The 27480-nt window shown below is 45.1% G+C and overlaps 1 protein-coding gene across 2 annotated transcripts in view; it reads right to left on the reverse strand.

Annotated features, from left to right (window-relative positions):
- Window positions 1-257: 257 nt before the first annotated feature.
- The window catches only part of abl2 (c-abl oncogene 2, non-receptor tyrosine kinase), a 149245-nt gene continuing 122022 nt past the window's right edge, over window positions 258-27480 (reverse strand). The window contains exons 4-11 of one of the 2 annotated variants that reach the window (XM_072511273.1): window positions 25567-25839; window positions 21684-21768; window positions 17573-17750; window positions 10836-11020; window positions 9983-10135; window positions 9135-9224; window positions 8270-8431; window positions 258-7550 (exon numbers count right to left, since the gene is read on the reverse strand). In XM_072511273.1, coding sequence (XP_072367374.1) covers window positions 5845-7550; window positions 8270-8431; window positions 9135-9224; window positions 9983-10135; window positions 10836-11020; window positions 17573-17750; window positions 21684-21768; window positions 25567-25839 — 2832 coding nt within the window. In that variant the 3' untranslated portion in view covers window positions 258-5844. The remainder of the gene's footprint in view (window positions 7551-8269; window positions 8432-9134; window positions 9225-9982; window positions 10136-10835; window positions 11021-17572; window positions 17751-21683; window positions 21769-25566; window positions 25840-27480) is intronic. The other variant, XM_072511274.1, reaches the window with a different exon arrangement.

Below are 27480 nucleotides of genomic sequence, written 5' to 3' on the forward strand. Positions count from 1 at the left end.
GAAAATAAATTAGTTTTCAGCACCTTCAACTTAGTATAAATTTAAATATTTAACATTTTGTGGCACTGTAAAAGCTTACCAACAATGAAGTGAGAACATGTACCCATCATAAATGTCTCCCAATTATAAAACAGTTCATTGTATGATGTTTTAAATGCTAATAGTTTTTTAAAATCTGTGGAACAGAGAATGATGCATTACTTATGGATTCTGACCATATGCATACCAAGCCAACACTGCCAAAAACACTCAGTTGATTCATAATTCTGTGATAATTTAATTACAAACTCAAACATATTTATAGTACAAAAAGAACAAAATACTGCTCGTGTCATTTAGTGTTCATTCTGATAGTTCCGCCATCCCTCAAACCCCTGATAAATTCACATATTTATACATCTTAGTGCTTAAAAGGCTGGGGAAAATTCATTTCTGCTTTCTGACAAAATCCTGACAAATATCCATGTGTAACAAAATAATCTTTCACCCCACCCTGCACCAATAACAGCACCCCACCGCCCGCCCCACCACACACACATGAAAGAGATATTTTAGTCAATCTGATTACTCATCTTGTGACAGTTTCCGACATCTTGTTGTTAAGGAGTTGCATTTATATCGTGACTCAAATGATCTCGCAATGCATCAATTAATTTTACAACTTTTGTAAGTCACTGTTGTAACATAGGGAAATGTGGGAAGCCAATATTCCACACAGCAAGGTCCCCAAAACAGTACTGTGATAATGCCCAGATACTGCAATACATTTTAATGATGTTTGTTGATGGATTGATGAGGGACCAAGACACAAGGAGAACCCCGCTCTTTGAGTAGTGTCCTTCTGCCTCAGAGACTGGAGTTTTTTGTTAACTGAGTCCAGGCTGAACCAGATTGTGATTACTCATTTGGGATGTCACAGCATGATTTGAATAATACCCTTATAATTTTGAAATCATAAGCTTCACTGGTACAGGATCAAATAACAAAACCCAAAACATTTATGACAATTTGAAATTCTAATCCAAATTAAAAGCTTCCATTCAACTCTAAATTTACCTTAAAGAACACGATGTGACTGTGACAGGATACTGTAATGCAATGAAGGTCACAGAAGTTTTTAATTACTGGAAGGAGAGGTATTGAATCCTTGGTGGGCAAAGCTGTGAATGTTATGATTTCTTATTCACAGTGGATCATACTCCCCAGTTTTAATTGAGATTTTCTTCTTGATTTTAGTTGTGATCTTGGTTGATCTCCGCACTGTTGTTGAAACTTAAGTAATTTGGACATTCTGAATTCTCAGTGTACCTGAACAGACATCGGAGTGTGGCGTCTAGGGGATTTTCACAGTTATGTCATTGCAATATTAATGTAAGTCTACTTGTGCCAATAAAGATTATTATAAACGATTTGTGTGTGTGAAATAAACTCAAGTTTGCGGTGTTTCGCAGAAGCCATCACACCCCTGATGTGTGGGGATTGTAGGGTCAAAGAAAACTTTGGATTGTCTTTTGGAGCTGAACCCATCTGGGTAGATAAGAATCGGTCAAATAATATCCCTGTCTTGGTCAATTTTACCCTGGTGACTGAGAAAATTGATTGTGAGAGGTCTTTTGGTCAGGATAAAGCTATAGCTGCACGTGCCAGCTTAGTTGTGCCCATTTTAACATCCTCACACACACAAGCGTATGAGGTGGAATTAATTACATTTTAAAAAAGATCAAGGTTAATGGACTTGGAGTTTCAAATCAGGCAGATGTTGTTTTTTCTCCCCAGTATGGAAACTACAGGTATCAAGACACAGTGGTTCTGGGACTCAGTTTCTTGATAACTTTAGTCTTACCTTTTATAATCAGACGGTCAGAATTTTATGAGGGTATAATATTACTAATTGTAAGGATTGTAATTATCTTAATGTTTTTAGTGAAGAATTGCTCAAGGTTGGAGGGAAACAAAGGGTTTGTTGTGTCCCAAGAAAAATCAGGATGTGAAAAGAATCAACAAAATCAGGATCGATGAAACCAAAAACCTAATTGCAGATCTGCCCATGAAACCAGAAATAAGTTTGACCCAGCCTAAATTGCACAAAAAAAAATGACTGAACCAAGTGGCCTTTGGTATAAATGCACACAGAGTATTTCTGCTAATTATCAGCAGCAAACAGTCTGAAATGACAGTCCACAGGCAATACTGCAAACACGATCGGACGGTCACAGCACTCAACAAAAAAAAAAAAAATTCTGCATTTCACTGGACACAGCAAGGTTATTTTAGTGTTTTCAGAAAAACAGTATTTTGCCGAGTCTTAAAACAAACAGTAGTGTACGGCGAGGAAAAGTGACTTCAGGGGCTGCTGTCATGCGCCTAATGATCCGTGCTCTGTGGTACAAACTTCCCTTTCCTTAGAACTTGGACACCACATATTATGAAATGCTGCCTTGGCGTTGAGTCATGTACACAGTCACAACTCCAAATCCCAACATGAATAAAATACACAATTGGCTGCAATTCATGTTTCCTCTTTGTTCTGGACACAACTTAAGGCTCAACATTTTTTCTTCACAGAAAAAAATTGTTCTCATTAAATATATGGTTTTAGCAAACATGATCTTGTATAACACCTGTGCACGTGCTTTGTGGCTAATTTGAGAGGCAGTGATGAGCATGAGGGATTGAGTGCAGAAAGAGTGAAAATTTAATAATGCTCCGATGGCATGAAATTAATTAGCCTACCTCAAAAAGAACTGGGCACACATTCAGGAGCAGTAAAATGATGGGGTAGAGAAATATATAGTTTTAAGAATGGGATACTGGTCCCTCGTTGTATATGCATTTAAAATAAATAAAAACTGATAAATTAATCGTAAAAAATAAATAAATAGGCAAATCCCCAGGCCGGATGAATTGCATCCCAGACTTTTGTGGGAGGTGAGGCAGGAAATTGCAGGTGCTCTGAAGCAACTTTCTAATTCCTCCCTGGCCACGAGGGGCCGGGGGACAAGGAGGAAGTGCCAAAGGACTGGAGAACAACGCAAGTTGTTCCACGTTTTCAAGAAGGGTGGTAGAGATAAACCAGGGAACTACAGACTGACGAGTCTCACGTCAGTGGTAGGGAAACTACTGGAGAAAATTCTGAAGGAGAGAATTAATTAATTCACTTGGATAGGCATGGGTTGATTAGGGATAGTCAACATGACTTTATCAGAGGGAGGTCATGCCGAACAAATTTGACAGAATTTTTTGTGAAAGTGATCGAGTGTGTACATGAAGGAAGTGCAGTTTATGTAGTTTATATGGATTTTAGCAAAGCCTTTGACAAGGTCCCACGTGAGAGACTGATTGAGAAGGTTGAAGCACATTGAATTCAAGGAAACTTGTCGAGGTGATAACCAAGTCTGCAAATGACACCAAGATTGGTAGGGTGGTCAACAGTGAAGAAAAGGGTCATAGATTTCAGGAGAATATAGATGAGTTGGTTAGATGGGCAAAGCAGTGGCTGATGGTATTTAACCCTGATAATTGCGAGGCGATGCACTTTGGAAGAAGAAACGGGGCAAGGGAGTATGAAAATGAATGGCAGGACACTAGGAAGGTCAGAGAACAGATGGATATTGGGGTACTTGTTCACAGATCCCCGAAGGCGGCAGAGCAGATGAATAGGATAGTTAAAAGGGCATATAGGACTCTTGCCTTTATCAATCGTGGCATAGAACATAAGAGCAAGGAGGTTATGTTGGAGCTAAACAAAACGTTGGTTAGGTCGCAGCTGGAGTGCTGTGTGCAGTTCTGGTCACCTCACTTTAGGAAGGAGCTGATTGCACAGGAGGGGGTAGAGAAGAGATTCACCAGGATGTTGCCTGGGATGGAGCATCTGAGCTAAAGAGAGATTGGATAGGTAGAGCAGAGAAAACTGAAGGGGGATATGATTTAGGTGTATAAGATTATGAGGGGGTTGAATAGGAAGCAGCTATTCCCCTTGGTTGAGGGGTCAATCACAAGGGGGCATAGTTTTAGGGTGAGGGGCAGGAGGAGAAAACAGTTTTTCACTCCGAGGATGAGGAGAATCTGGAATGCACTGCCTTGGAAGATAGACGAGGCTGGAAACCTCAACCTTTAAAAAGCACTTGGATGAGCACTTGAAATACCATCACAATCAAGGATATGGGACAAGTGCTGGTAAATGGGATTAGCGCAGGATTAGGAGTAGTTATTGTCGGTGCAAACTTGATGGGCCGAAGGGCCTTTTCTGCACTGTACAACTGCATAACTCTCTCGGACTCTAAACGTTTACATGCTAGAAGATTAAAGGGAAAGCTTTTCAGGGACAGTATAAAAATCATCTTCCTGGTTACTAATTAGACAACCAGCTGTTTGTCAGAGCTAATAGTTTGTAATTTATAGACAGGAGCCTGGATTAAGAAGCTTTTCTTTAACAGTCACATCACAATGGGAAACTGTCAGCTGTATTTGTCACCGATTAAATTTCCTTTACAATATTTCTGCAGAGAACACGTGGCTGAAGAAGTGAATCCAAAATATGTGTACTTTTCTTAGTGTAATCTATTGCTGTGAACAGAGAAAAAACAGATGCAATATTCCTGTGCGACCTTCAAGATTCTCCACCACCACAGGTGAGTACATGGGGCAGGGGGAAGAGGGGGGGGTCGCTGTCATAAATATTGATTGCAGTAGAGGTCTGACTTGACTGTGTGCATGATTTAGGGATGTCATTTTCTATACTCACAGCAAACACAGTAAATTCACGTGGCATTGCCAAGGAAATACAATTCACATTGTCATTCTGAAGTCACAGCAGATTCTGCCATGTAACATTTGTTCCATTCACTAAAAATAGAAACATGAGGTCCATTCTGAGAAGTAACGTTACATAGGCACATCTTTAATCCCATGACAGTTCTGAGGGACTTCCTGAAGTAGTGTTACCATGAAGTCTACAGTGGAAACTCAGAAAAATTATCAACCTGGATTAAATCTCCAGGTCTGCTGATATTAGTTTTGCCTTGATGTTGCTCCTGAATGAGACACAGCACCGCATTATATCCGCAAATATGAAGAGGAAGTCAACATGCCCAAGCTTTAATTTGCAGTCTTGTCACAACCATTTCAGTAGTGATTAATAGTGGGTACATGATCTTTATGTCCACTGGAACGCTGAACAAACACCTGGCACAGCAGATTACAACTTGCTCTCCAATATTTTGGTGACGCTGGACAGAATTTTGCGCCATGTACCAATACGATGAAGTGTTGGCGTCTGAAGGTTGAAGCCTGCACCACTGCTGATGGGAATAATTGGTGATGATTTAACATTACCTGATAAGCAGCAGTTGGATAACATTAAAGCAAACTGGTTCAAGCATAATATTTTTGGGATAGTGTACTGATACAGGCACACAAAATAAGTCCAGTGACAAGACTTGGTTTTGTATTTTGCACTAACGTAATTGAACATAACCACATGATTAGGTATTCTAAAACCGTTCGGTTTGACTTCCTTTTCATCAGGGAAAAGTCCCTTAGAACTGTCCAGTATGGGGATGGGGGTGGGGAGAAAGCTTACCTGGGCCCCAACTTAAAATAGCTGGTTTTGGACCTGTCCCACTAAATGCATTTAATATCAGGAGTAGCATTCCACCCAGTAAAACATGGAGATTATGTTTCCCCCAACCCTCCCGCAGTCTCACGATGCACAGATGGCTCTAACCACGACTCCACTGACCGAAAGAGATGAATCTGTAAACATTGAAGAGCTGAACATTTGCTGAGGTACTTAAGATAACAAACTTGAGTCACTAAACCTCACACACAGTATGGCCATCTTGGCTACCTCTGCACAATATCACTTAGCTCTTTAGCACATGTCAGTAAGTTACTGAACACAGGGTTTGTAGCAAGTCCAGTAGAAGCTGTGGAGGATACCTGGAGCTCATGCAGGCTCTGTTCTAATTTGTTTACAGCTTCACGGAAAGCAAACTTGTTCCTCATCTGCGTAATGCAGTCCACATAACCAGTACAATGATCAAGCAACCGATATCCTGCTTCAACTAACTGGCTGTTGGAGATAGACTCCGAGCCACTGTCGATGACACTGCAGAGAAGCTCAGCACACTCTAATAGTGCTTCTTTGCTGATTTTTTCTGTTGGCACCTTCTCCGGTGGCAGCTTGGTTTTTCGCAAGGAAATTCTAGTACCCGTAGTTACAGAGGCACCATTTGCAAGTTTGGAGGAAGCTATTGTGGGAATGGATGAAGATGGAGGCACTTGAGGGGGCGGTAAAGATGGTCTGGAGATCTTCCCTAAGACAGTCATGATTGGCCTTTTGCCACTTTCATCATTATCAACCCCCTGTTGTGATATTGATGAGTTCTCGCAGTCCTCTGCTGTTTCTGTGCTGTTGGGACCTGTGCTAGAAGGAGGTTGCAATAGTTTTAGAGATGGTGGAGGGGGTGGGGGTGGTGCACATTTTGGTTTTACAAGCCTTGGCCTCTCCCTTTCTGCAGCAACCTGGTGTTCTGACAGCAGTTTGAATTTGTTTCCAAGAGAATCTGTTCCAATCAGCTGAACGTCTGCCGGAGCATGCTTCAAAGTTGGAGATATCAGAACAGGGACTTTATGATTATGAGTTGCTGGGAGTGTGGCAGCAATCTTGACTGGAGATGTCCAACTTGTCTTCTCCACATCCTCTTTCACACCTATTGGACCGGAATGACTACTATTGGTTTCGCCTCGCCCAACTTGCATTGAGTTTAGGTTCTGTGAAAGATCACTGTCGCCATTGCCTGAATGGGCCCTGAGAGAAGGTGTTGCAACAGCCCTTGCTAAGAGCTTCGCTTTTGATTTGTCTCTTGATGAAATAATTCCGTCTTCTGCCTTTCTATGTAGTGGATCTGTCAATCTTCCCGGTCCCTCCTCTTTAGAGATGATGGGGACTGGATGTTCTAGTTGAATTCTGTTGCGGTGACAATTTCTAGGAAGAGTCAAGGCTAGTCGATCCAGCTCCTGCAGCCCTGAAGACATGGAAGAAGTAGAATTTGACCGAGGGAAAGGTTTGGTGGCCTCCAAGCTTGAATCATCATTACTCGAAGGCTTCCCAGCTTTTAAGCCAAGCGTCTTTTTTATTAAACGTGGAGTGAAAAATCCTGCAAGTCCTGCCCACCCTCCACTAGTTACGCCACCATTTCTTTGCACAGAACCCCTTCCACAGCACCGAGTCTGTGTGTGATTCCCATCAGCAGGCGACTGGACAAACGCGAGACCTTCCGAGTGCTGAAAAGACGAGAAAGAAGAAAAGTTACCCGTTATCTCGTATTTTTTGTGTGGGTGGTTCTCCATCTCTCGGAAGGAGCTGCTGCGCTTAGGAGGCATAGGGACAGTCTTCTTCTTCATAAAGGAACTGAAGAAGCCAGCTTTTCTATCCCTAGTAAACAGGGTCTCTTTGCTATCATCCAGGAGACCACTAGGAGATTTATCTCTTTGCTTACGAGGCAATGCTGGGGAGATGCTACATGGGGCTGTGTTTGTTCCCATTCCTATTGAGAAATAGAAAATGAAAATAAATGCAACTTGATGTGGAAGAAAACATTTAAGTGCACGATCAATTTGTATTCATCATTGTTGTTTCCAGCCAATTTTCATGTTCTAATTTTGTAGCCATTAGCTTTTATTGCAATCTTACCAACTTGAGATATTTTTCTAGCTTCTAAATTAACATAACCACTCACATGGTAACATTGCATACTTTGTTTTCTTTAAAGTTTCTTTTCTAGGTGAGAAACAACTCTGCACTCTATGTTACAGCCAACCAAATTCACCGTTCGTTGCTTGAGATTTTTTCCAAGATCCTACTCGTGATGCAATTTCTTCAGAAAAAGTGGCTGATAAAAATCAAACTCAGTCTACCAGATTTGTACTGTACCTAAAACTTAAACAAAGTTAACTGCCAAGGTTTGTGATTACGTTGCTTAGTTCACAAACTACATGTGTCTAACAGCACAAGATAAATTTAGAGAGATATTAGCCAGAACTGTTTTTGTATATATTATTGGGGAAAAAGAGAAGTTTGCCATCTGAACTATTTTGACCATTTACACAGTGTGTTGGCAATTACAGGGAGTGAGTGGGTGGACATGACTGTGACTTGTTCACCTAGTAACCTAGCTCAAGGGAGATAGCATTCAGGGGAGAGGACAGAGAGGGGCAAACGTAAAAGGAGAAAAGGCAAAAAACAACCAAAAGGTGACACAAGTACCTGGCACGGTGGTTTGAGCTACAGCATGATGATCCATGTCCATGTTTTCCTTATTTTCTGCATTTTTCTTTAGTGTTCGAGTTTTTGTTGGGAGCAGGGGTAACTGAAGCTGGTGGGTGATCACAGTTGAAGAAGCAGTTTTTCCAAGCTCTTCTGCAACTTCTGCCAGAGGAAAAGGAGCACTGACAAGTTTGAATTTCTGGTTTTAGTCTTCAAAACTTATAAAAATATAAAATAAAAATGAGATAGAGGAGTGATAGAGAGGTGGAGAGTGAAAGAGAGCGCACACGAGCAAGCATTGGAGCTGTTGGACATGGTTTATCTGACAGTGCCTTATCTAATGTACAAGGTGAGCATGGAAAGACTGGACAGTCTTCTCACACCCTTTTTCTTTTGTGTATGCTGATCTTATTTCTCAATGTAATTTAAAAAAAAAAATGGAATTTGGCATCTTGAATTGATTCTACAATTTTTTCAGCAGTCTTTATCAGATTTATATATGTAGCCACTGAGTATAAGCTGACAGTTTCTCAATATGTCACAGCTGCCTCTTTCATAAAGGCACATGCTGTTTTGCTTACAGATTGCCAATTCAGGAATCAGAAGCAGTTGTCTGCCTGATGGTGACAATGTTGACTTGACTTTGCCGTTTCCTCTGAGGATCAACAAGCTTCTAAATTTGGCAGCAGAGTGGGAACAGACAAAGTTACACCTCAAAGCAAGTTTGATCCACATACAAATCTTATGCTCATGAGACTAACTGACAGTACTGTTGTTTGTTCTTAGAACAACACAGAACTGACTGCCATGTTGAGTCCTGTAAGGACTAGATCACTGGAAAAGATTAAAAGTAGTTTTCTTTTACCTTCCGAAATACTGGAGTCATGGAACATGGTCTCAAATGCTTGATGGATCTCCGCAAATGACGGGCGCTCCATGGGATTCCACTGCCAGCCTAAGAGGAAAATAGGCATATGACAGCATTGATTCGTGTCATCTCGCCACATGAATCACGGTTCTCACTTTTCGAGCAGCACAAATCAGGTTTTAAACGTGACTTGTGCAATATGGTAAATAGAGTAGAATGATTTTTGTAGAAAATTTATGACAAGTCGGTAATCAGAGCAGGGAGGGGTAAGGGTGTGTGTAGTGGCGGGGGCTCCGGGGGTTGGTTGGATGGGAGGTCCGTGAGGATGGGTGGGAAGGGAAGTCGGGGAGGGGGACAATGGTTGGGTACATGGCGAGGAGGGGGGGGGGGTTTGCATTGGGGGCGGGCGGGAGAAAGGAGGGCGAGTGGTCAGTTCAGAGGGGGGGGGGGGGGGGGGTGCAGTTGGTGGGTTACGTGGCGTGCTGGGGTCTTACTGTCATAGTTATCTCGGAGTTAAAACTGGTTTTCATCCTTCTAACCTTTCCTGTGTAACTATTCTGCGAAGTGAGTTGGAACCATCCAAGTCTCTGATTTTAAATCAGATGGTCGGAGGGATCCAGAAACAGAAATCATCCCGGGCAATTCTTGTGCAGGCACCGTGTGGGGATTTCCGAGGGCTATCCCAGCGCACCTTCTTGGGTATCTCCAGGGTACGACTATTTAGACACCGGAACATCTGGACCATAATTGCCATTGATTATATATCTTGGCAGTAAAAAACACACAATTAATATTTGCTGAAAGACTGCCACTGCCGTAGTCAAAATTGGCATACTGTTACTTACATGATCTCATCAGTTCATAGACTTTGGGTGGACAGCCCTCTGGTTGCTCCATTCTGTATCCTTTCTCAAGTAAATCATAGACCTGAGACAGATCGATTCCTGGATATGGAGACATCCCATATGTGGCAATTTCCCACAGTAATACTCCAAATGCTGAGAAGAAATGTAAAGACAGACAATTTGATAAACGTCACCTAATCTTTCCAACATAGCATGAACCATCACTCGAGCTGCATTTACTAAAAATATGATCTATGATATTCAATACCTGAGAAATACCCTATTTCTTGTCTCAAATATGATAAAGAAATAATGTTTAATTTGAACAAAATTAGCATTTTAACAATCAAGTATTAATTAATGCACAACACAAGCTCATCCACTGTGGCATTGCAAAAACTAATCTTCAGGTGAAACTAGGATAATTGGAGAGAATAATTCAACTAGGATGTGCAGATGCAATTCACATCCAATCTTAAAGCCATATACTTTGACTGTATTACTATCTTTTCATAATAAATTCCTAATTCTACAGTTAAATCATGAACTGCCTATAAAACATGTCATACAGTCATTGCACCCACCCAACGATGTGAAAGTTGAACATATTGCAGGATTTTACCATCTTTCATTCTTTTCTGCAAGAACCACATCCTTGTCGGAAAAAAACCTGACACTATGGTTTTTCAACAGGGATGGAATTGTGCAGAGTTCGGGTTTTCTTTTCCCACTCGAACAAAAAACTATCTAGCTTGGATTTTAACCAAGGTGAAAGTCAAAGTTCAGCTCTAATTAATAATACGGAGGTCTGTCGCCGAGTCCAATGCTCATAAAATCCTCATACAGTACATACCCCATACATCAGATTTTATTGAGAAGGTATTGTAGGCCAGACTTTCTGGTGCAGTCCATTTAATTGGGAATTTAGCTCCAGCATGGGCAGTGTAGGTATCACCAGTCATTAGCCTGCTCAAGCCGAAGTCTGCAACCTTCACCACATGATTCTCACCAACCAGGCAGTTACGTGCAGCAAGGTCTCTGGAATGAAGAAACAAATGCATCATAACAAGTGTCCACACAACATTTGCATAAGCAATTCAGCAGCATAATATATAGCACCTAAATGTTAAATAAATATTAAACCTTTAATGGATTTTCAGAGATATTTTAACATTATCTTTATGCAATTCTCAAGGGTTATCCATCATGCGAGCATATTTTGTAGAGACTCCAACTCAGTGCTATTAAAACTGTGTGCTTTGATGACTTCCGGTGGTGGCTATGGGGGAGTGAGTTGCACATTCGGTGGCTCTCACTCCAGCTGGCTTTTTGGACCTGGTTTCCCGACTTTTCGGAACTTTTGAGCGCTAGAAAAGGCGGCCAAAAAGTTGCTGATTGAAGTGTGCGGAGCTGTATGGAAACAAAGAAGAGCAGAAAGCAGCGAAAGCAGGAAAAGGGACAGAGACAAAGTGGTGTGGGAGCTGACCCGGGACCGAAGATGGCTGACCGGACCGCGGACCAGACGATCCAAGCAGCGCTGGACAATGTGCTGCAGGACATAAAAGGAAGTTTTGAAGACATGAAGCAGGATAACTTAGAACCGCTGGAGCAAGTGAACCAAAGGCTAGAGGCCCAGGACAAAAAGGTCAAGGAGCTGGAGCAAGCGGTGGAGGAACAGGCGGACACACAAACGATCGCTGCAATAGAAATAGATGGGTTGAAGGAGCAACGAGAAGGCTGCTTGAGAGAATTGAAGACCTTGAAAACAGAGCCCACAGATAAAATTTGTGGGGGGCCGGAGTGGACACCACCACTTTTGTGGCAGATCTGTTGCAGCAGCTAATGGGGGCTACCTCCTTTCCGCGACCTCTGGAGCTGGATGGGGACACACAGGGTGCAGGTGAGGCAGCAGCAACCGGGCTCCCCGCTCCCGCTCCCCCCCCCCACCCACCCCGACCAGTGGTGGTCAGGTTCCACAGGTTCTCAGACGAGGAGCGGGTTCTTCAGTGGGCAAAGAGTACAAAGTGTTGTACATGGAACAACAATGTCCTGCGCATTTACCAAGACCCAAGTCAGGAGGTGGCCAGGCAGCGTGTTCAAAAAGCACGTGACGTTCAGTCTGCTGTTCCCGGCGCGGCTTGGGTCACGCACCAGAGCCAGCATTACAACTTTATGGACCCCGATGAGGCGATGGAGTTTGCAAAGGATCAGGGACTGGTGCCGAACTGAGAGCCCACGGACCAAAGTCAGAGTCTGAGTATTATTGTTTGTGGGACTTCTAGTTTTCTTGGACTGACTTGATATTTTTTGTTGCTTCACAGGTACTTTGTAGTTGCTTTTTTCTGTTTTTGCTGCCTTTGGGAACAATGGGTGAGGGGGGGGGGTGGGTGCTACCTCTCTCTTTTGGGTTGTGTTTTTGCTTTGTCTGTGTTTTTTTCTCATTTTGGAGCTTCCAACGTATCAGAAATTTGGCCAGGAAGCAATGGGGGTTAAAGGTATTGGATGTAGGGGGGTGACGCGGGTACTGTATTGCTGTGTGTTTTTATTATTAATGCACAGAAATGGTGATTGGTATCACTCATCTGTTTACACAACTGGAATAGCATTACAGTTGGAGCGGGCTCGGGTCTTTGTTTGATTGCCCTTGTTTTTTTGTTTGAACTCCCTTACTGCAGGGAGACTGCTCAAGCAGGACACATCAGGGGCATGAGCCCGGGGGAACAATGGGAGCGAGACAAGTGGGAGCCGGAGGGATGAGTCACTGGGCTAGCGGGAAGCTAGTCAAGGGAGTCAGGTGGAGGGGATGCATACAGCCGGTATATGGCAGGGGTTGGGTTACAGGGGGTTATTTTGCTGACATGGGAGGGATGTAAAGTAGGTAACAGAGTGGAGGTCGGGGGTGGGAGCTGCCAGGAGGCAAACTGGGAGGGGCATGGCACATGGGCAGGGGGCGCGCCCAAGAAGATTGATCGGCAAGCTGGGGGAGGGGCAGGTGCCCTCCAACCAGGCTGATCACCTGGAATGTCAGAGGACTAAACGGGCCAGTGAAGAGGGCGCGTGTGTTCGCACATATGCGGGCTCTAAAGGCGGATATAATCATGCTGCAGGAGACATATCTGAAAGTGACTGACCAGTCAGGCTTGGACTCTAAGTCCAGGGGAGTGGCAATCATGATCAATAAACGGCTTCAATTTGAGGCGGAGGGCACAATTGCAGACGGAGGAGGTAGATTTCTTCTGGTCCGGGGTACGCTTGAGGGGGTGAGGGTAGTCCTGGTGAATGTAGTGCTGACTTCATTAAAAGGGTGCTGGGGAAAATCCCAGATTTGGATTCATGCAAGCTGATCATGGGTGGGGACTTCAACACGGTCCTCGACCCCGGATTAGACAGGTCATGCTCCAGAACTGGTAGGCTCCCAGCGATGGCAAGGGAACTGAGGGGGTTCATGGAGCAGATGGGGGGGGTAGACCCATGGAGAGCCATACGGCCGACGGGAAGGGAATATTTTTTCTACTCGCATGTTCACAAAGTATACTCTAGAATCAATGTTTTCATCATGAGCAGGGACTGTGTAGGCGGGGTAAAAAATACGGAGTACTCGGCGATCACCATCTCGGATCATGCCCCACACTGGGTTGATCTGCAGGTCTGCAAAGGGAACTACCAGCACCCGCAATGGAGGTTGGACGTAGGATTGCTAGCGGAGGAGGGGGTGTGCGAGAGACTGCGGAAGTGCATGCAGGACTACATGCAGGTTAATGACACAGAGGAAGTCTCAGCAGCGACCCTGTGGGAGGCGCTGAAGCCGGTGGTAAGTGGGGAGCTGATTTCAATTCAGGCCCAGAGAGATAGAATGGACAGAGCGGAGATGGACAGACTGGTCAAGGAGATCCACCGGACAGATAGGGAATACGCAGAGGCCCCGAGGGAGGACCTACTTAGAGATAGACGGAGACTGCAGGCCGAGCTGGGAGTGTTGTCCACGAGTAAGGCAGTGGAACAACTCAGGAAGGCAAAGGGTGTGGTCTATGAGCATGGGGAGAAAGCTAGTAGAATGCTTGCGCAGCAACTCAGGAGGAAGGAGGCGGCCAGAGAAATAGGCAGGCTAGTGGACGGTATGGGTAACAGAGTGGATGACCAGTCAGGACTGAACAGTGTGTTTCGGGAGTTTTACAGCAAGCTCTATACTTCGGAACCCCCTCGGGGGGGGGGGGCGGCGATCAGAGCTGAGGAAGTACTGGGGGGCTTGAAGGCCATTCAGTCGGGTAGATCCCCGGGGCCGGATGGATACCCAGTGGAGTTCTACAAAATGTTCTTGGAGATAGTGGGGCTGGTGCTGACTAGGGTATTTAACGAGGCGAGGGACAGAGTGACGCTACCCCCGACGATGTCACAGGCTACCATTTCGCTGATAATAAAACAGGATAAAGACCCGGAAGCGTGTGGGTCATACAGACCTATCTCCCTCATCAACGTCGCGCCAAGCTCCTGGCTAAGGTCTTGGCGCTTAGAATTGAGGACTGTTGGGATAGAGGATAGGTGTGCGAGATGCTCGAGAAGCCCAGCGAATCACACACCCACATGTTCTGGTCATGCCCGGCACTGCAGGGGTTTTGGGTGGGGGTGGCAAAGGTGCTTTCGAAGGTGGTGGGGGTCCAGGTCGAACCAAGCTGGGGGTTGGCTATATTTGGGGTTGCAGAGGAGCCGGGAGTGCAGGAGGCGAGAGAGGCTGATGTTTTGGCCGTTGCGTCCCTAGTAGCCCGGCGCAGGATATTGTTAATGTGGAAGGAAGCCAAACCCCCGGGTGTGGAGACCTGGTTAAACGACATGGCAGGGTTTATAAAGTTAGAACGGATTAAGTTCGTACTAAGGGGTTCGGCTCAAGGGTTCACCAGGCGGTGGCAACCGTTCGTCGACTACCTCACAGAAAGATAGAGGGAATGGAAAAGAAGACGACAACAGCAGCAACCCAGGGGGGGGGGGGGAAGGAATCGGACGGACTCTCAGGGATGTTATTGTATATGTATAGGCACTTGTTTTAGGTAATGTATATTGGACTGTTAGATTGTATCTTTGGAGAGTATTTATTTTTGACAAGGCAGTTGCCATTTAGTTTTGTTTTTGTTTCTGTTCATATATTAATTATTTATTTGTTTAAAACTGGCCACTGTTATTTATATTGCTTTATTGTTGTTTAAAAGAAACACTACGTACTGTTATGTTTGGCCAAAAAATCTTGAATAAAATATATTAACAAAAAAAGAATTGAGGACTGTGTCCCGGAGGTGATCAGGGAAGACCAAACAGGGTTTGTGAAAGGCAGACAGCTGGTAGCCAACTTGAGAAGACTACTCAATGTGATCATGATGCCCCCGGAGGGAAGAGAGGTAGAGGCAGTGGTGGCAATGGATGCCGAGAAGGCCTTTGACCGGGTGGAGTGGGACTATTTGTGGGAAGTACTCGGACGGTTTGGGTTTGGGGAGGGCTTTGTTGACTGGGTTAGACTATTGTACCAGGCCCCAAAAGCTAGAGTGAGGATGAATAGGACAACATCAGAGTACTTTAGACTACACTGGGGGACCAGACAGGGATGCCGACTCTCCCCGTTGCCGTTTGCATTGGCCACAGAGCTGCTGGCGATTGCTCTGAGAGCTGCGAGGGGGTGGAAGGGAATGATTAGGGGAGGGGTGGAACACTGGGTATCGCTGTACTCGGACGACCTGCTCCTGTACGTATCGGACCCACTGGCTGGGATGGACAGTATACTAGGAATATTGAGAGAATTTGGCAGGTTTTCAGGGTACAAACCGAACATGGCTAAGAGTGAGATGTTTGTAGTGCAGGCGAGGGACCAGGAGAACAGGCTGAAGGGGCTGCCATTTAGGATGGTCGGAGAAAGTTTCCGAAATTTAGGGATTCAGGTGGCACGAGACTGGGGCAGGCTGCATAAGCTAAATTTGACTAGAGTGGTGGAACAAATGAAGAATGAGTTCAGGAGATGGGATGTACTCCCGCTATCACTTGCGGGGAGAGTGCAGACAGTAAAGATGACAATCCTCCCAAGATTCCAGTTTATTTTTCAGTGCCTACCGATTTTCATCCCACGGTCCTTCTTCAAAAGGGTCAACAAGGTTATTATGGGCTTTGTCTGGGCGGGGAAGTCCCTGCGGGTGAAGAAAGCGATGCTTGTGAGGAACTGTAGTGAGGGGGGACTGGCGCTGCCAAACCTCAGCAACTACTACTGGGTGGCCAACATAGCCATGGTAAAGAGTTGGATGATGGGTACAGGGTCTATTTGGGGGCGAGTGGAGGTGGCTTCGTGCAGGGGCACCAGTTTGGCAGCCCTGGTCACGGCCCCCCTACCGCTCCCGCTGGCCAGGTACTCAACCAGCCCGGTAGTGGTGGCAGCCCTGCGGATCTGGGGCCAGTGGAGGAAGCAGGTAGGGGAGGTGTGAGCATCGGTCTGGTCTCCAATATGCGACAACCACCGATTTGCCCCTGGGAGTATGGACGGTGGATTCAGAGCGTGGGTGGGAAGGATGGGCGATATGTTCTTGGGGTGGGGGAGCTTCTCAAGCATGAGGGCCTTGGAGGAGAAAGTCGGACTAGTAAGAGAGAATGACTTTCGATACTTGCAAGTGCGTGACTTCATACGTAGACAGGTCCCATCCTTCCCACGCCTCCTGCCAAATGGGATCCAGGACAGAGTAGTGTCTAGGGGAGAGGTAGGAGAGGGGAAAGTCTCAGATATTTACCGTGAACTTATGAAAGGGGCGGAGTCCCAGACAGAGGAACTGAAGCTCAAGTGGGAGGAGGAACTTGGCGAGGAGATGGAGGAGTGGGTATGGGCGGAAGCCCTGAGTCGGGTAAATTCAACTGCAACATGTGCTAGGCTCAGCCTGATTCAGTTCAAGGTCGTCCACCGGGCCCACATGACGGTGGCCCGGATGAGTACATTTTTTGGGGTGGAGGACAAATGCGCTCGGTGTGTGGGAGGGCCAGCGAATCACGTCCACATGTTCTGGGCATGCTCAAAACTTAGGAGATACTGGGAGGGATTTGCAGATACTGGGAGTCATGTCCCAGGTACTGAAAACTAGGGTGGTGATGAGTCCAGTGGTGGCAATTTTGGGGGTCTCGGAAGACCCGGGGGTCCGGGAGGAGAGGGAGGCCGATGTCTTGGCCTTTGCTTCCCTGGTAGCCCGGCGACGTATACTGCTGGCATGGAGGGACTCAAAGCCCCGAAGACCGAAGCATGGCTCTCAGACATGTCGAGCATTTTAGGGCTGGAAAAAATTAAGTTCGTCTTAAGAGGATCTGTATTAGGGTTCGCTCGAAGGTGGCAACCATTCGACTTCTTCGCGGGGAATTAAATGTCAGCGGGGGCGGGGGGGGTAGATTACAGTCGAATAGGAGGGATAAATAGGCGGGTGCTGGTTATGAGAGGGGAATGGTCTTTTGCACTATGTTTCTGCTTTGTGTTGATATTTGCACATTACTGTACACCACAACTTTTACAATGCCAAAAATATCTCAATAAAATTGTTTATTAAAAGAAAATTGTGCTTTGTATTCTTTGCAGTGCCTGACCTGTGAATAAAGTTCTTTTTCTCCAGGTACTCCATGGCAGAGGAGATCTGTGTGGCCATGTACAAGAGCACAACAGCATTCGCCTCCTCCCTGTTGCACTCACGCAAGTAGTCCAGCAAATTCCCATGGGGCATATACTCAGTGACAATGTAAAAGGGGGGTTCCAAAGTACAAACACCTAAAGGCAAAAAATGTCACATTATTTCCATCTGCACTCTTTAGGTAAACAGTAACCAAAATTACTCTGTTTTAATAACAACCAGCTCATGCACACTGTTGATTATTTGTCTGTAACCCACCTTCAAATTATTTAAATAACTTATGCTTTTCACAACCTACGGTCAACCTAAAGCGTTTCACAATGAATTAAGCATTTTTTGAGCTTCAGCCACGATTGTAATGCAGGGAATGTGGCACCCAATTTTCAAACAGCAAGGTCCACAAATGGTAATGACATAATGGTCAGAAAATGTGATTTTGAACAGATCAGTAGAGGAACAAATTTTGGCCAGGACAATGGGCTTAACTGCCCTGCTTCAAATAGTTTCATGGGATCTCTTGCATCCACCTGAGGAGACAGACTTGCTTTAACGTCTCATTCAAAAGACAGCATCTCAGAGTCAGATTATAATTGTCAAAATATTTTATTGAAGGCATTTTCAAATATATACATAACGAAGAAGAAAAAACACAAACCAACCACTGCAACAGCAAACAGTTTAAAACATCCCCCCCCTCTCCGAACTCTACCCGCTGCCACTCTGGCACCTGCCCCCCTTTTTGAACTTTTAACCTAACCTGAACTGAAAAAAGAAACCCCCACCCCGCTGACAACTCAATATTACTTAAAGAAGTCAGTGAACAGCTTCCACCTTGAGGTAAACCCCGCCCTCTGCCCCCCACTAATGGCAAACTTGATCTTCTCTATGTGAAGCGACTCTGCCAAATCAGTCACCCACACCCCCTACACTCGGCGGCTCAGAGTCCTGCAACCCAGTCTCCGGGCTGTCAGGGAGGCAATGCCAATACACCGGCCTCTCTCCCCACCTGTCCCCCTGGATCCTCCGGCACTCCAAATATTGCCACCTCCAGACGCAGAGCTATCGTCACCCCAAAAATCTTTGACATAATATCTGTAAATTCTGTCCAAAACGCCTCAACCTCTAACACGCCCAAAACTGTGGACATGGTTCGCCGGCCCCCCTAACACCGCCCCTCCGCCCCTGAAAAGAACTGACTCACCCTGGACACCATGTGGGCCCTGCGTGCCACTTTAAACTGGATGAGGACGCATTAACCCTCTGCAAAGCTTCACTCCATATTCCAGCCCCCAACGTACCCCCCAACCCCCACCTCACCTCCTCCACCGGGACGCTCTCTCTCTTCAACAGCCCCCCATATATAATAACAATCTTTATTATTGTCACAAGTCGGCTTACATTGACACTGCAATGAAGTTACTGCGGAAATCACTAGATTTTCACAGTAACTTCTTTGCAGTGTTATTGCAAGCCTCCTTGTGACAATAATAAATATTATTATTATATATCCGAGACCATGCCCACTCCTATTTCCTCCTCAGACAGATGTTTGTCTGCAGCACCGGGGTGTGGCAGCATCAGAAACAATTATAAAGCCCCACACCTGCAGATATCTGAACCCGTTCCTCTTTGGCAACTGATAAGCCCCTCCCAGTCTGCAAACTTCCCTCCAACAAATAAATTACTCTATCCCCACCTGCCTCCACCCTTGGAACCTCACATCTAAACCCGCCGGAGCAAACCTATGACTGTCGCAAATCAGCGGCAACAGGGACATATGCCTTCCATTCTAAAATGCGGCCAGCACTGGTTCCACATCCTCAATGCTGATACCACTACCAGGCACGTGGAGTACGTGGCCGGGGAGAACAGAAGGGGCAATAACAATACTGCCCTCAAATGGTCCATTTACACGAGGCCTCATCCATCCGCACCCACACCGACCGCTCCTCCACCGTCCATCTCCTAACCATTGCAATGTTTGCTGCCCAACAAAAGGTTTGCAACTTCGGCAACACTAGCCCCCCACCCCACCTCGATCCCTCTTCAAGAACACCCTCCTAGCCCGCAGAGCCTTGTCCACCCACACGAACGTCAAAATTATCCCATTGACCTTCCTAAAAAAGGACTTGGGCACAAAGACCGGCAAGTTCTGAAACACAAACAAAAACTTGGGCAACACCACCATCCTTACTATCTGGACCCAACCAGCCAAAGACAATGGCAGCACATCCCACCTCCTAAACGTCTGACTTCATAGGTTCTTTGAGGGGGGGGGAGAATAGGTGTGGGTGCTGTGCGGGGGGGTCTTGCGAACCATGTCCATATGTTTTGGGCATGCCCGAAGCTGGCAGGGGTTTGCTGACATCATGACAGAAGTATTGAAGCGGAGGGTGGTGCCGAATCCAGAGATGGCGACCTTTGGTGTGTCGGCCGATCCGGGAGCCCAGGGGTTGAGAGAGGCTGGTGTCCTGGCCTTTGCCTCCCTGGTGGCCCAGAGATGGATCTTACTGGGCTGGAGGGACCCGGAACCCCCGAAGTCAGGGGTATGGGTCAGTGATCCCCTGCTCAAACCCAAACCGCCCCAACACCTCAAATAAGTACGCCCACTCCACCCAATCGAAAGCTATCTCCGTGCCCATCGCCAAACCCACTTCCACCTCTCGGCCTTCCGAGGGCATCATAATGGTATTCAGTAACGTCTGGACATTCGTTGACAGCTGCCGTCCCTTCACAAATCCAGTCTGGTCTTCACCTACCACCCCGGCACACAGTCCTCTATCCTCATTGCCAGTTCTTTCGCCAGCAACTTTGCATCTACATTCAACAACAAAATTGGACAGTATAACCCACACTTCTCCAGTTCCTTGTCTTTTTCTAAAGTAAGCATACCTGAAGCCTGAGACGTTGTGTGTGTGTGTGTGTGGGGGGGGGCCCAGAAAGACCCCCCCCCCCCAAACCAGCTTCTCAAACAACTTCACCACATACTTTGTGGCCTGCGTTCCTTCGATCCTCTCAGACAGCCCCACAATCCGGAGATTCTGCCTCCTGAAGCGATTCTTCAGGTCCTCCACCTTCCCCCTCAACCACTTCTGCCACTCCGCCATGAGTACCAACTCTGCCTCCAATGAGGCCAACCGGTCTTCATGATGCACCACCGACTCCAACTCGTGATCCACCACCGACTCCAACTCCTTCTGGAGTGCCCAACTCTGCACCTCCAGCCTTTGCTCTACTCTCTCAACAGCCACCATGATCAGCACCACCACCTGAGCCAGGTCCTCCAAGGTCTCTTGCCTCTGCTACTGAAAAACTTGGCTCTCAAAAGTCCACCAATTGCTCAGTAGACCATTGGGTAGCCAACGACACCCCAGAGCCTTCCGCCATCTTTCCCTCTGTCGCACTTTGAAAGTCCTCCCGGCTAGACTGTTGCCCTTTGCTCGATATACTTCTCATTTGGTAAACCATAAAACGATCCGGAGGAGAATTCCTGTCTCTCAGTTCATCCACTTTGCACCATTAAACACCCCCTACATTGGGTGAAAAGGACCAAACAATTCCGTCTCGAGTAAGAGCCACCAAATTTGCGACCACTCACTCCATGGCTGCCCCTGGAAGTCCAGAATTCAGATTCTGCAATGAAACGTCAGCCTAGATTATGTGTTCAAGGCACAAACTCTCAACCTTCTGGCTTAGAGCTGCTGCTGAATCAAGACTGACACAACATACATTTGAAGAAAACGTTCACAGCACAGAATATTCTACTCCCAACTCAAAGGCTTAACATGATCCTCACGCTGCTTCTAACCATGTTGAAGTCATGCTATAGTTTGAAATGTGCACAGGTTTTAAAATTTAATGTGCAGCATTAATGGAGTATGTAAAACCTAATTTGATCACACTCACTGCACTGACAATTCCCATGTTACAGGTTGGCTTTTCTCAGGCAGAGGAGGGAGTTGGCAGGATAGAATAAAAGAAATATTCATCCACAAGCCAAATGGTGAATTGCTATATTGTCAATACAGGACTAGTTCTCATCAGAAGACAACAGATCAAGAAACACTTGCCTAGTAGCTGAACTAAGTTTGGATGTTTAATTTCTTTCATTACAGCAGCTTCCTTCAGGAATTCCTCCACCTCCATTGTGTCCTCCTTTGTTGGGGGGGAAAAAAGACAATTTGTTACCAACTGGCAAGATGCACCATATTTGGTGCAAATTGCAAACTTGTGAAGCATCTACAAACAAGCACTAGCTATTCTTATTCAGCACTGGCCAAAGATAATGTAGAATCAAAGCATTTCCAACACCTCAGCTGTTTAGCATTGCTTTGTTTTAAGCAATATTTTTGTTGCAACACTACATTTTGGAAAAATGGCATTCTTCATCAGATTCTTGGTCTGTCCTGTACAATGCATTAACCCTAGAAAAAAATATGGACTGGATAGTTTGTGTCTTGCAATAACTTTGGCAAGAATATTAGTTAGATAATCTGCATGTCATCTGCATATCATGACTAAAAGCATGAGTTGACAGTGTTGTGCACTACTCAGAACCAGTGTGGGCTGAATAGCTTGCTCCCAGCTTTCCTCAATGCTTCTTTGAAGTAGGCTAAGGCAGGAACATACAATATGCTCACTTATTTTCTTTCTGTTCCATGTGTCCAGATTCGGTTTACTCCTTCCATATGAAGTCACAAGAATTCTAATAAGATCATGCTTACTGCCCCAGATTTGTTTTGCAAATGCATTCTTATGCCTAAATTACATTCTATTGACTAAAGACACTAGCAAATCTGATAGTGAAATGTTTTTACACCATCTGGAGTTCAACACCAGTACAAGAAAGATAAAATTTAGCAGCAAACCTTGCAGGCCTGGAGAAATGTTGTCTTTATACATACAGGCACTGTCTTTCCCTGAACCCCATAAACATTCTCTACTTGCTATTGGAGGGTTAAAATTCTTGCACTCCCATGAGAATTATTCAGTATGTTTTTATAACCTATACGGTCTCCCACATGGGAGACTGATCAATAAGGTGAGAGCCCACAGGATACAGGGAAATTTGGATCTAAAATTGGCTTCGTGGCATGAGGCAGAGTGTGATGGCCAAAGGTTGCTTTTGTGACTGGAACCCCGTGTCCAGTGGCATACCGCAGGGATTGGTGCTGGGTCTCTTGCTGTTTGTAGTGTACATTAATGATCTACATGTGAAGTGTGGGAGGTATGATCAGTAAATTTATAGATTAAATGAAAATTGCCAGTGTTGTAAATAGCGAAGAGGAAAGTCTGAAATTACAGGATGATAGTGACGGGCAGGTCAGGTCAGATGGGAGGAATAGCAGCAAATGGAATTTAACCCTGAAACATGAAGCATTTTGGCAGGACTAACAAGGCAAGGGAATACACAATGAATGGTAGAACGTTAGGAATTACAGAGCACCAGAGAAACCTTGAGGTGCATGTCCATAGATTCTTGAAGGCAGCAGGACTGGTAGATAAGATGGTTAAGAAGGCATTTGGGATGCTTGCTGTTATTAGCTGAGGCATAACATATTAGAGCAGGGAGGTTATGATGGAGTTGAACAAAACGTTCAATAGGCCACAGCCAGTGTACTGTGTGCACTTCTGGTTGCCACACTATAGGAAGGATGTGATTGCAGAGGATATTCACCAGGATGTTGCCTGGGCTGGAGTCTATCAGGAATGAAGAGCGGCTGTTTAGGCTGAGGGTGTTTTCCTGAGTAGAGAAGGCTGATTTGGTGGCGGGGGATGATCTAGGTGTACAAAATTATGAGGGACATAGAGTAAAGAGGAAGGAACTTTCTCCCTCAATATAAGGGCCAATAACCAGGGGACATAGATTTAAGGTAATGGACAGGAGATTTAGAGGGGATTTGAGGAAAAGCTTTTTCAACAAGAGGATGGTGGGAATCTGGAGCTCACTGCCTGAAAGGGTGGCAGGTGCGGGAACCCTCGCAACATTAAAGAATTTAGACGAGCACTTTGGAAGTGCCATAGCATACAAGGCTATGGACCAAGTGTTGGAAAATGGGATTAGACTAGATAGGTGCTTGATGGCCGGGCTGAAGTGCCTCTTTTTGTGCTGTAAAACCATATGATTTGATGACTTCTTTGGTGCCAGTTGACAGTGATATCACATGATTGCTGATACCCTATACTCCACTCCGGCAAATCTGATGAGAGACAGTAGATTTCAGGAGGTGTGGACAAGAAAACAATCAGCAGACTGGGTGAAGTGATGTGGGAATCAACTTGGCTGATGTCATCCTCTTGAGAACATGAACTTGCCCTGCCCCTAAGACCAAAATCACTTTCGGGTTTGGATTCATCTTTCTAAAGTGCTTTCATTTTTGAGACTTCTCAACATATTTTTCACACTCTAAAACCAGAGATGGTTTTAAAAACTGGGTTTGAAAATTGTCCTTAAATAGCAATATATGGCTACACTAGTGAGAAAGTTTAAGGCCCATAAACCATGGCTTCAATTTCATACAGAACACCTTTAGTGAAAATCTCTTCAGGTTGCTGGAGTTGACAGTCAGGAACAAAAACCATGACAACATGAATTAATAGGAAGTAGAATGGCAGGTGGTTAATGCCCGAAAGAGCATTTTAAAAAATATGGTATTCACCTTAAATCCCACCATCTTCATTCTGCTGAACAAAGTGGGTGAAAGATGAACAGAGGCGTAATGACCACTAGAAGGAGCTATAAAAGCTCCCTCCTCAAACAAAAGCTATTAGTTAAATTACTTATAAGAAATAAATGAAACAGAAATGAACACCAAAACAGAACTCTGATTTTCAAAAACAATGGCTACGAAGTGGCAGCCCGTTAGCCACGGTGCAAATCCTGTAATGGCTGCCAAATTTTGCGAGCAGCCAGGAACCACACCGGCTGGTGACTTCAGTCCAAATCACTACTGGCTTTCAAAAGTGTGATCATCACACTGGGGGTGCAGAGCTGCCTGTATGCCATGGGGGTTGAGGGACAAGACTGGACATTGCCACCTGGCACTGCCAAAGGGGCAGGTGAATGGGTAGCACCAAGGGGCTCTGGCAGGCAGGTGTTACCATCTCCATTGGGGGTGGTTTCCCCTTATTTGTGGTGGTGGGGGTACGAGAGAGGATCAATGTCTGCAAATGGTGGGGGCTGCCCTTTAAAAACGGCACCCCGATCTCAGCATCCTGGCCTTGCCGGCGTGATTAGGCCCTGCATCCCAAACTGGCTGTGCAATCCATACCAGCACTTTGTAATTGCATGGACTGCTGTTGAATCAGGCAAGGAAAGGCACCTCCAAAGCCGTCAAGTTTCATGCAGCTTTCTTGCCTGATCCAACACACTGCAATTTTGGGGAAATTGTATCCAATATCCTGATTTTAAATAACTCGGGATTTCTAATTATTGAATCATACATCTTCAATAAGCACAAGATGGTGCTGGAGCGTGGCGACTCTCTGCGAGCTCTCCCCAACAGATCCTCTCTTTACTTATCTTCTTTTCCCTATTATGTATTTTTCTAAATTTCCTTTTCTTTTCATATACTTAATGATCTGTTGAGCTGTTCGCAGGAAAATACTTTTCACTGTACCTCGGTACACGTGACAATAAACAAATCCAATCCAATCCAATCCAATAAACGTGAAGATACAGCCTGGCCAATTAAAGCAGTTATGTCCGAGAAAAACATCCGACTGAAAAAAAACCAAGAAACTAAACAGTTAAATACTATTTTTCGTATATTCTGCATTGTGGTTTAATTTGAAAGATCAGAAACATACACATTTTCTAATCAAACCTTGCTAAAACTCCCACCTTATCGTGCCTGATTTTGAACCTCCCAACACTACTCCTGACAAATCTGCAGTCCAGCACACCTCTGTTGGTGAAATTTCACTCTTGAAGGGTAATAGTCTAATATGTACCTTCAGTGTTTTTACTGCAACGGTAAGGCTGTACTTCCTCCAGACGCCAACGTACACCTCCCCGTATTGCCCTCCGCCCAGCTTGTGTTTCATTGTGATGTCAGTGCGTTCCATCTCCCACTTGTCATGTATGGGAGAGACTCCGTAAACTGTGGGTTTGTTGCATTTTGGAGCAGGGTAGTGCAGGGTCGTGACCAGCCCATCGGCCACAGTGGAATGGTGATGAACAAGCTCTGCCAAAGTGTTAAAACGGCTCTCTGCTGTCACATACACCTGAAAAAAGAAAACACGTCTAACTTCTGGGACTGCTTTTTCCGCAAATAGCCAAGTAGTTAAGATAAGCTACAGCATTTTTGTAATACAAATTGTTTGACCAAAACCTGGACACTTCATGTGTGATAGCAAATGACAAAATCTAAAGATGTTCCGGATGTGTTTTTATGCATTGCATACTCGGATTAAATAAAACAGGAAGCATGAACACAGGGAGGCCGCACTTTTAGGGTCACGGCATCTCAAAATAGATTAGTTTTGACTGTCACGCAAGGTTCCAAAAGTTTGAGTATGTCCGCTTAAAAATACAAAACTAACCACTCATCACCACCCCCACCACTCAATCCATGGATTTTTAATGATCTTCATTTGAAAACAAAAAGATTACCAATCATCACGGTCAATTTAAGAAGCCATTCCACATTTACACAAGTATTGTTTCACATAGAAATGTTTTTACTATGGTGGTTAATTCAGGAGAAGGGGAAACATTAATTTAGAGTTTTGCAGAGTTCAAAACAGAATAAATCATTCAGGTGCTACACTTTTCCAATGAGGTGAAAGTCAATGCTGCACTATAGTGCTTTAAATCAGTTTTTTAAAAACTCTCTTACAGAGCATTATGCTCAGTCCCTGGACCACGATGCTACTGAGCCCATGCGAACTGCTTCTAACCAAATAAACTACATAGAAACTAGTAGAAGCTATTTGACCCTTCGAGCCTATTGCCCCATTCAATATGATCATGACTGATCCTCGATCTCAAGGCCACGTTCCCGCTTTCTCTCCATACCCCTTGATGTCATTAAAATCTAAAAGATTACCCATCTCTTTCTTGAACATATTCAGTGACCCGGCCTCCACAGCTTTCTGTGGTCGAGAAGTCCACAGGTTCATTAACCTTTGAACGAAGACATTTTTCCTCATCTCAATCCTAAATGGTCTACCCCGTATCCGGACACTGTGTCCTCTGGTTCTAGATTCCCCAACCAGAGAAAACATTTGCCCTGCATCTAATCTGTCCATCCCAGTTATAATTTTATATGTTTCAATTTATATGTTCCTCTCATCCTTCTAAACTGTAGTGAATACAACCTCTCCTCATAGGACAGTCCCATCAACCCTGGTATCAGCTCAGTGAACTTCTGCTGCACTCCCTCTATGGCAAATATATTCTTTCTTAGGGAGACCAAAACTGCACATAATACTCCAGGTGCAGTCTCACCAAGGTACTGCATAACTGCAGTAAGACATCTCCACTTCAAATCCGCTCAGGCCAACATACCATTTGACTTCCTAATTGCTTGTTACACCTGCCTCTTCACTTTCATTGACTGGTGTACAAGATCCCTTTGTACACCCACACTTCCCAATATATCACCATTGAGATAATACGCTTCCTTTCTGTTTTTCCACAGAGGTGCATAATTTCACTTTTAGCCAAATTGCATTGCATTTTGCCAGGTGTTTGCCTACTCATTCAACTTGTCTAAATCATCTTGAAGCCTCCTTGCATCCTCCTCACAATCCACCCAGTTTTGTGTCATCAGCAAACTTGGAAATGTTACATTTGGTTCCCTCATCCAGATCATTTACATATTTAGTAGTACCTTGCCCCTCTCTATTTCCTTGTGTCCTCCA

Source organism: Scyliorhinus torazame, chromosome 7 (genome assembly GCF_047496885.1).
Source record: "Scyliorhinus torazame isolate Kashiwa2021f chromosome 7, sScyTor2.1, whole genome shotgun sequence".
In the NCBI taxonomy this organism is placed as follows: Eukaryota; Metazoa; Chordata; class Chondrichthyes; order Carcharhiniformes; family Scyliorhinidae; genus Scyliorhinus; species Scyliorhinus torazame.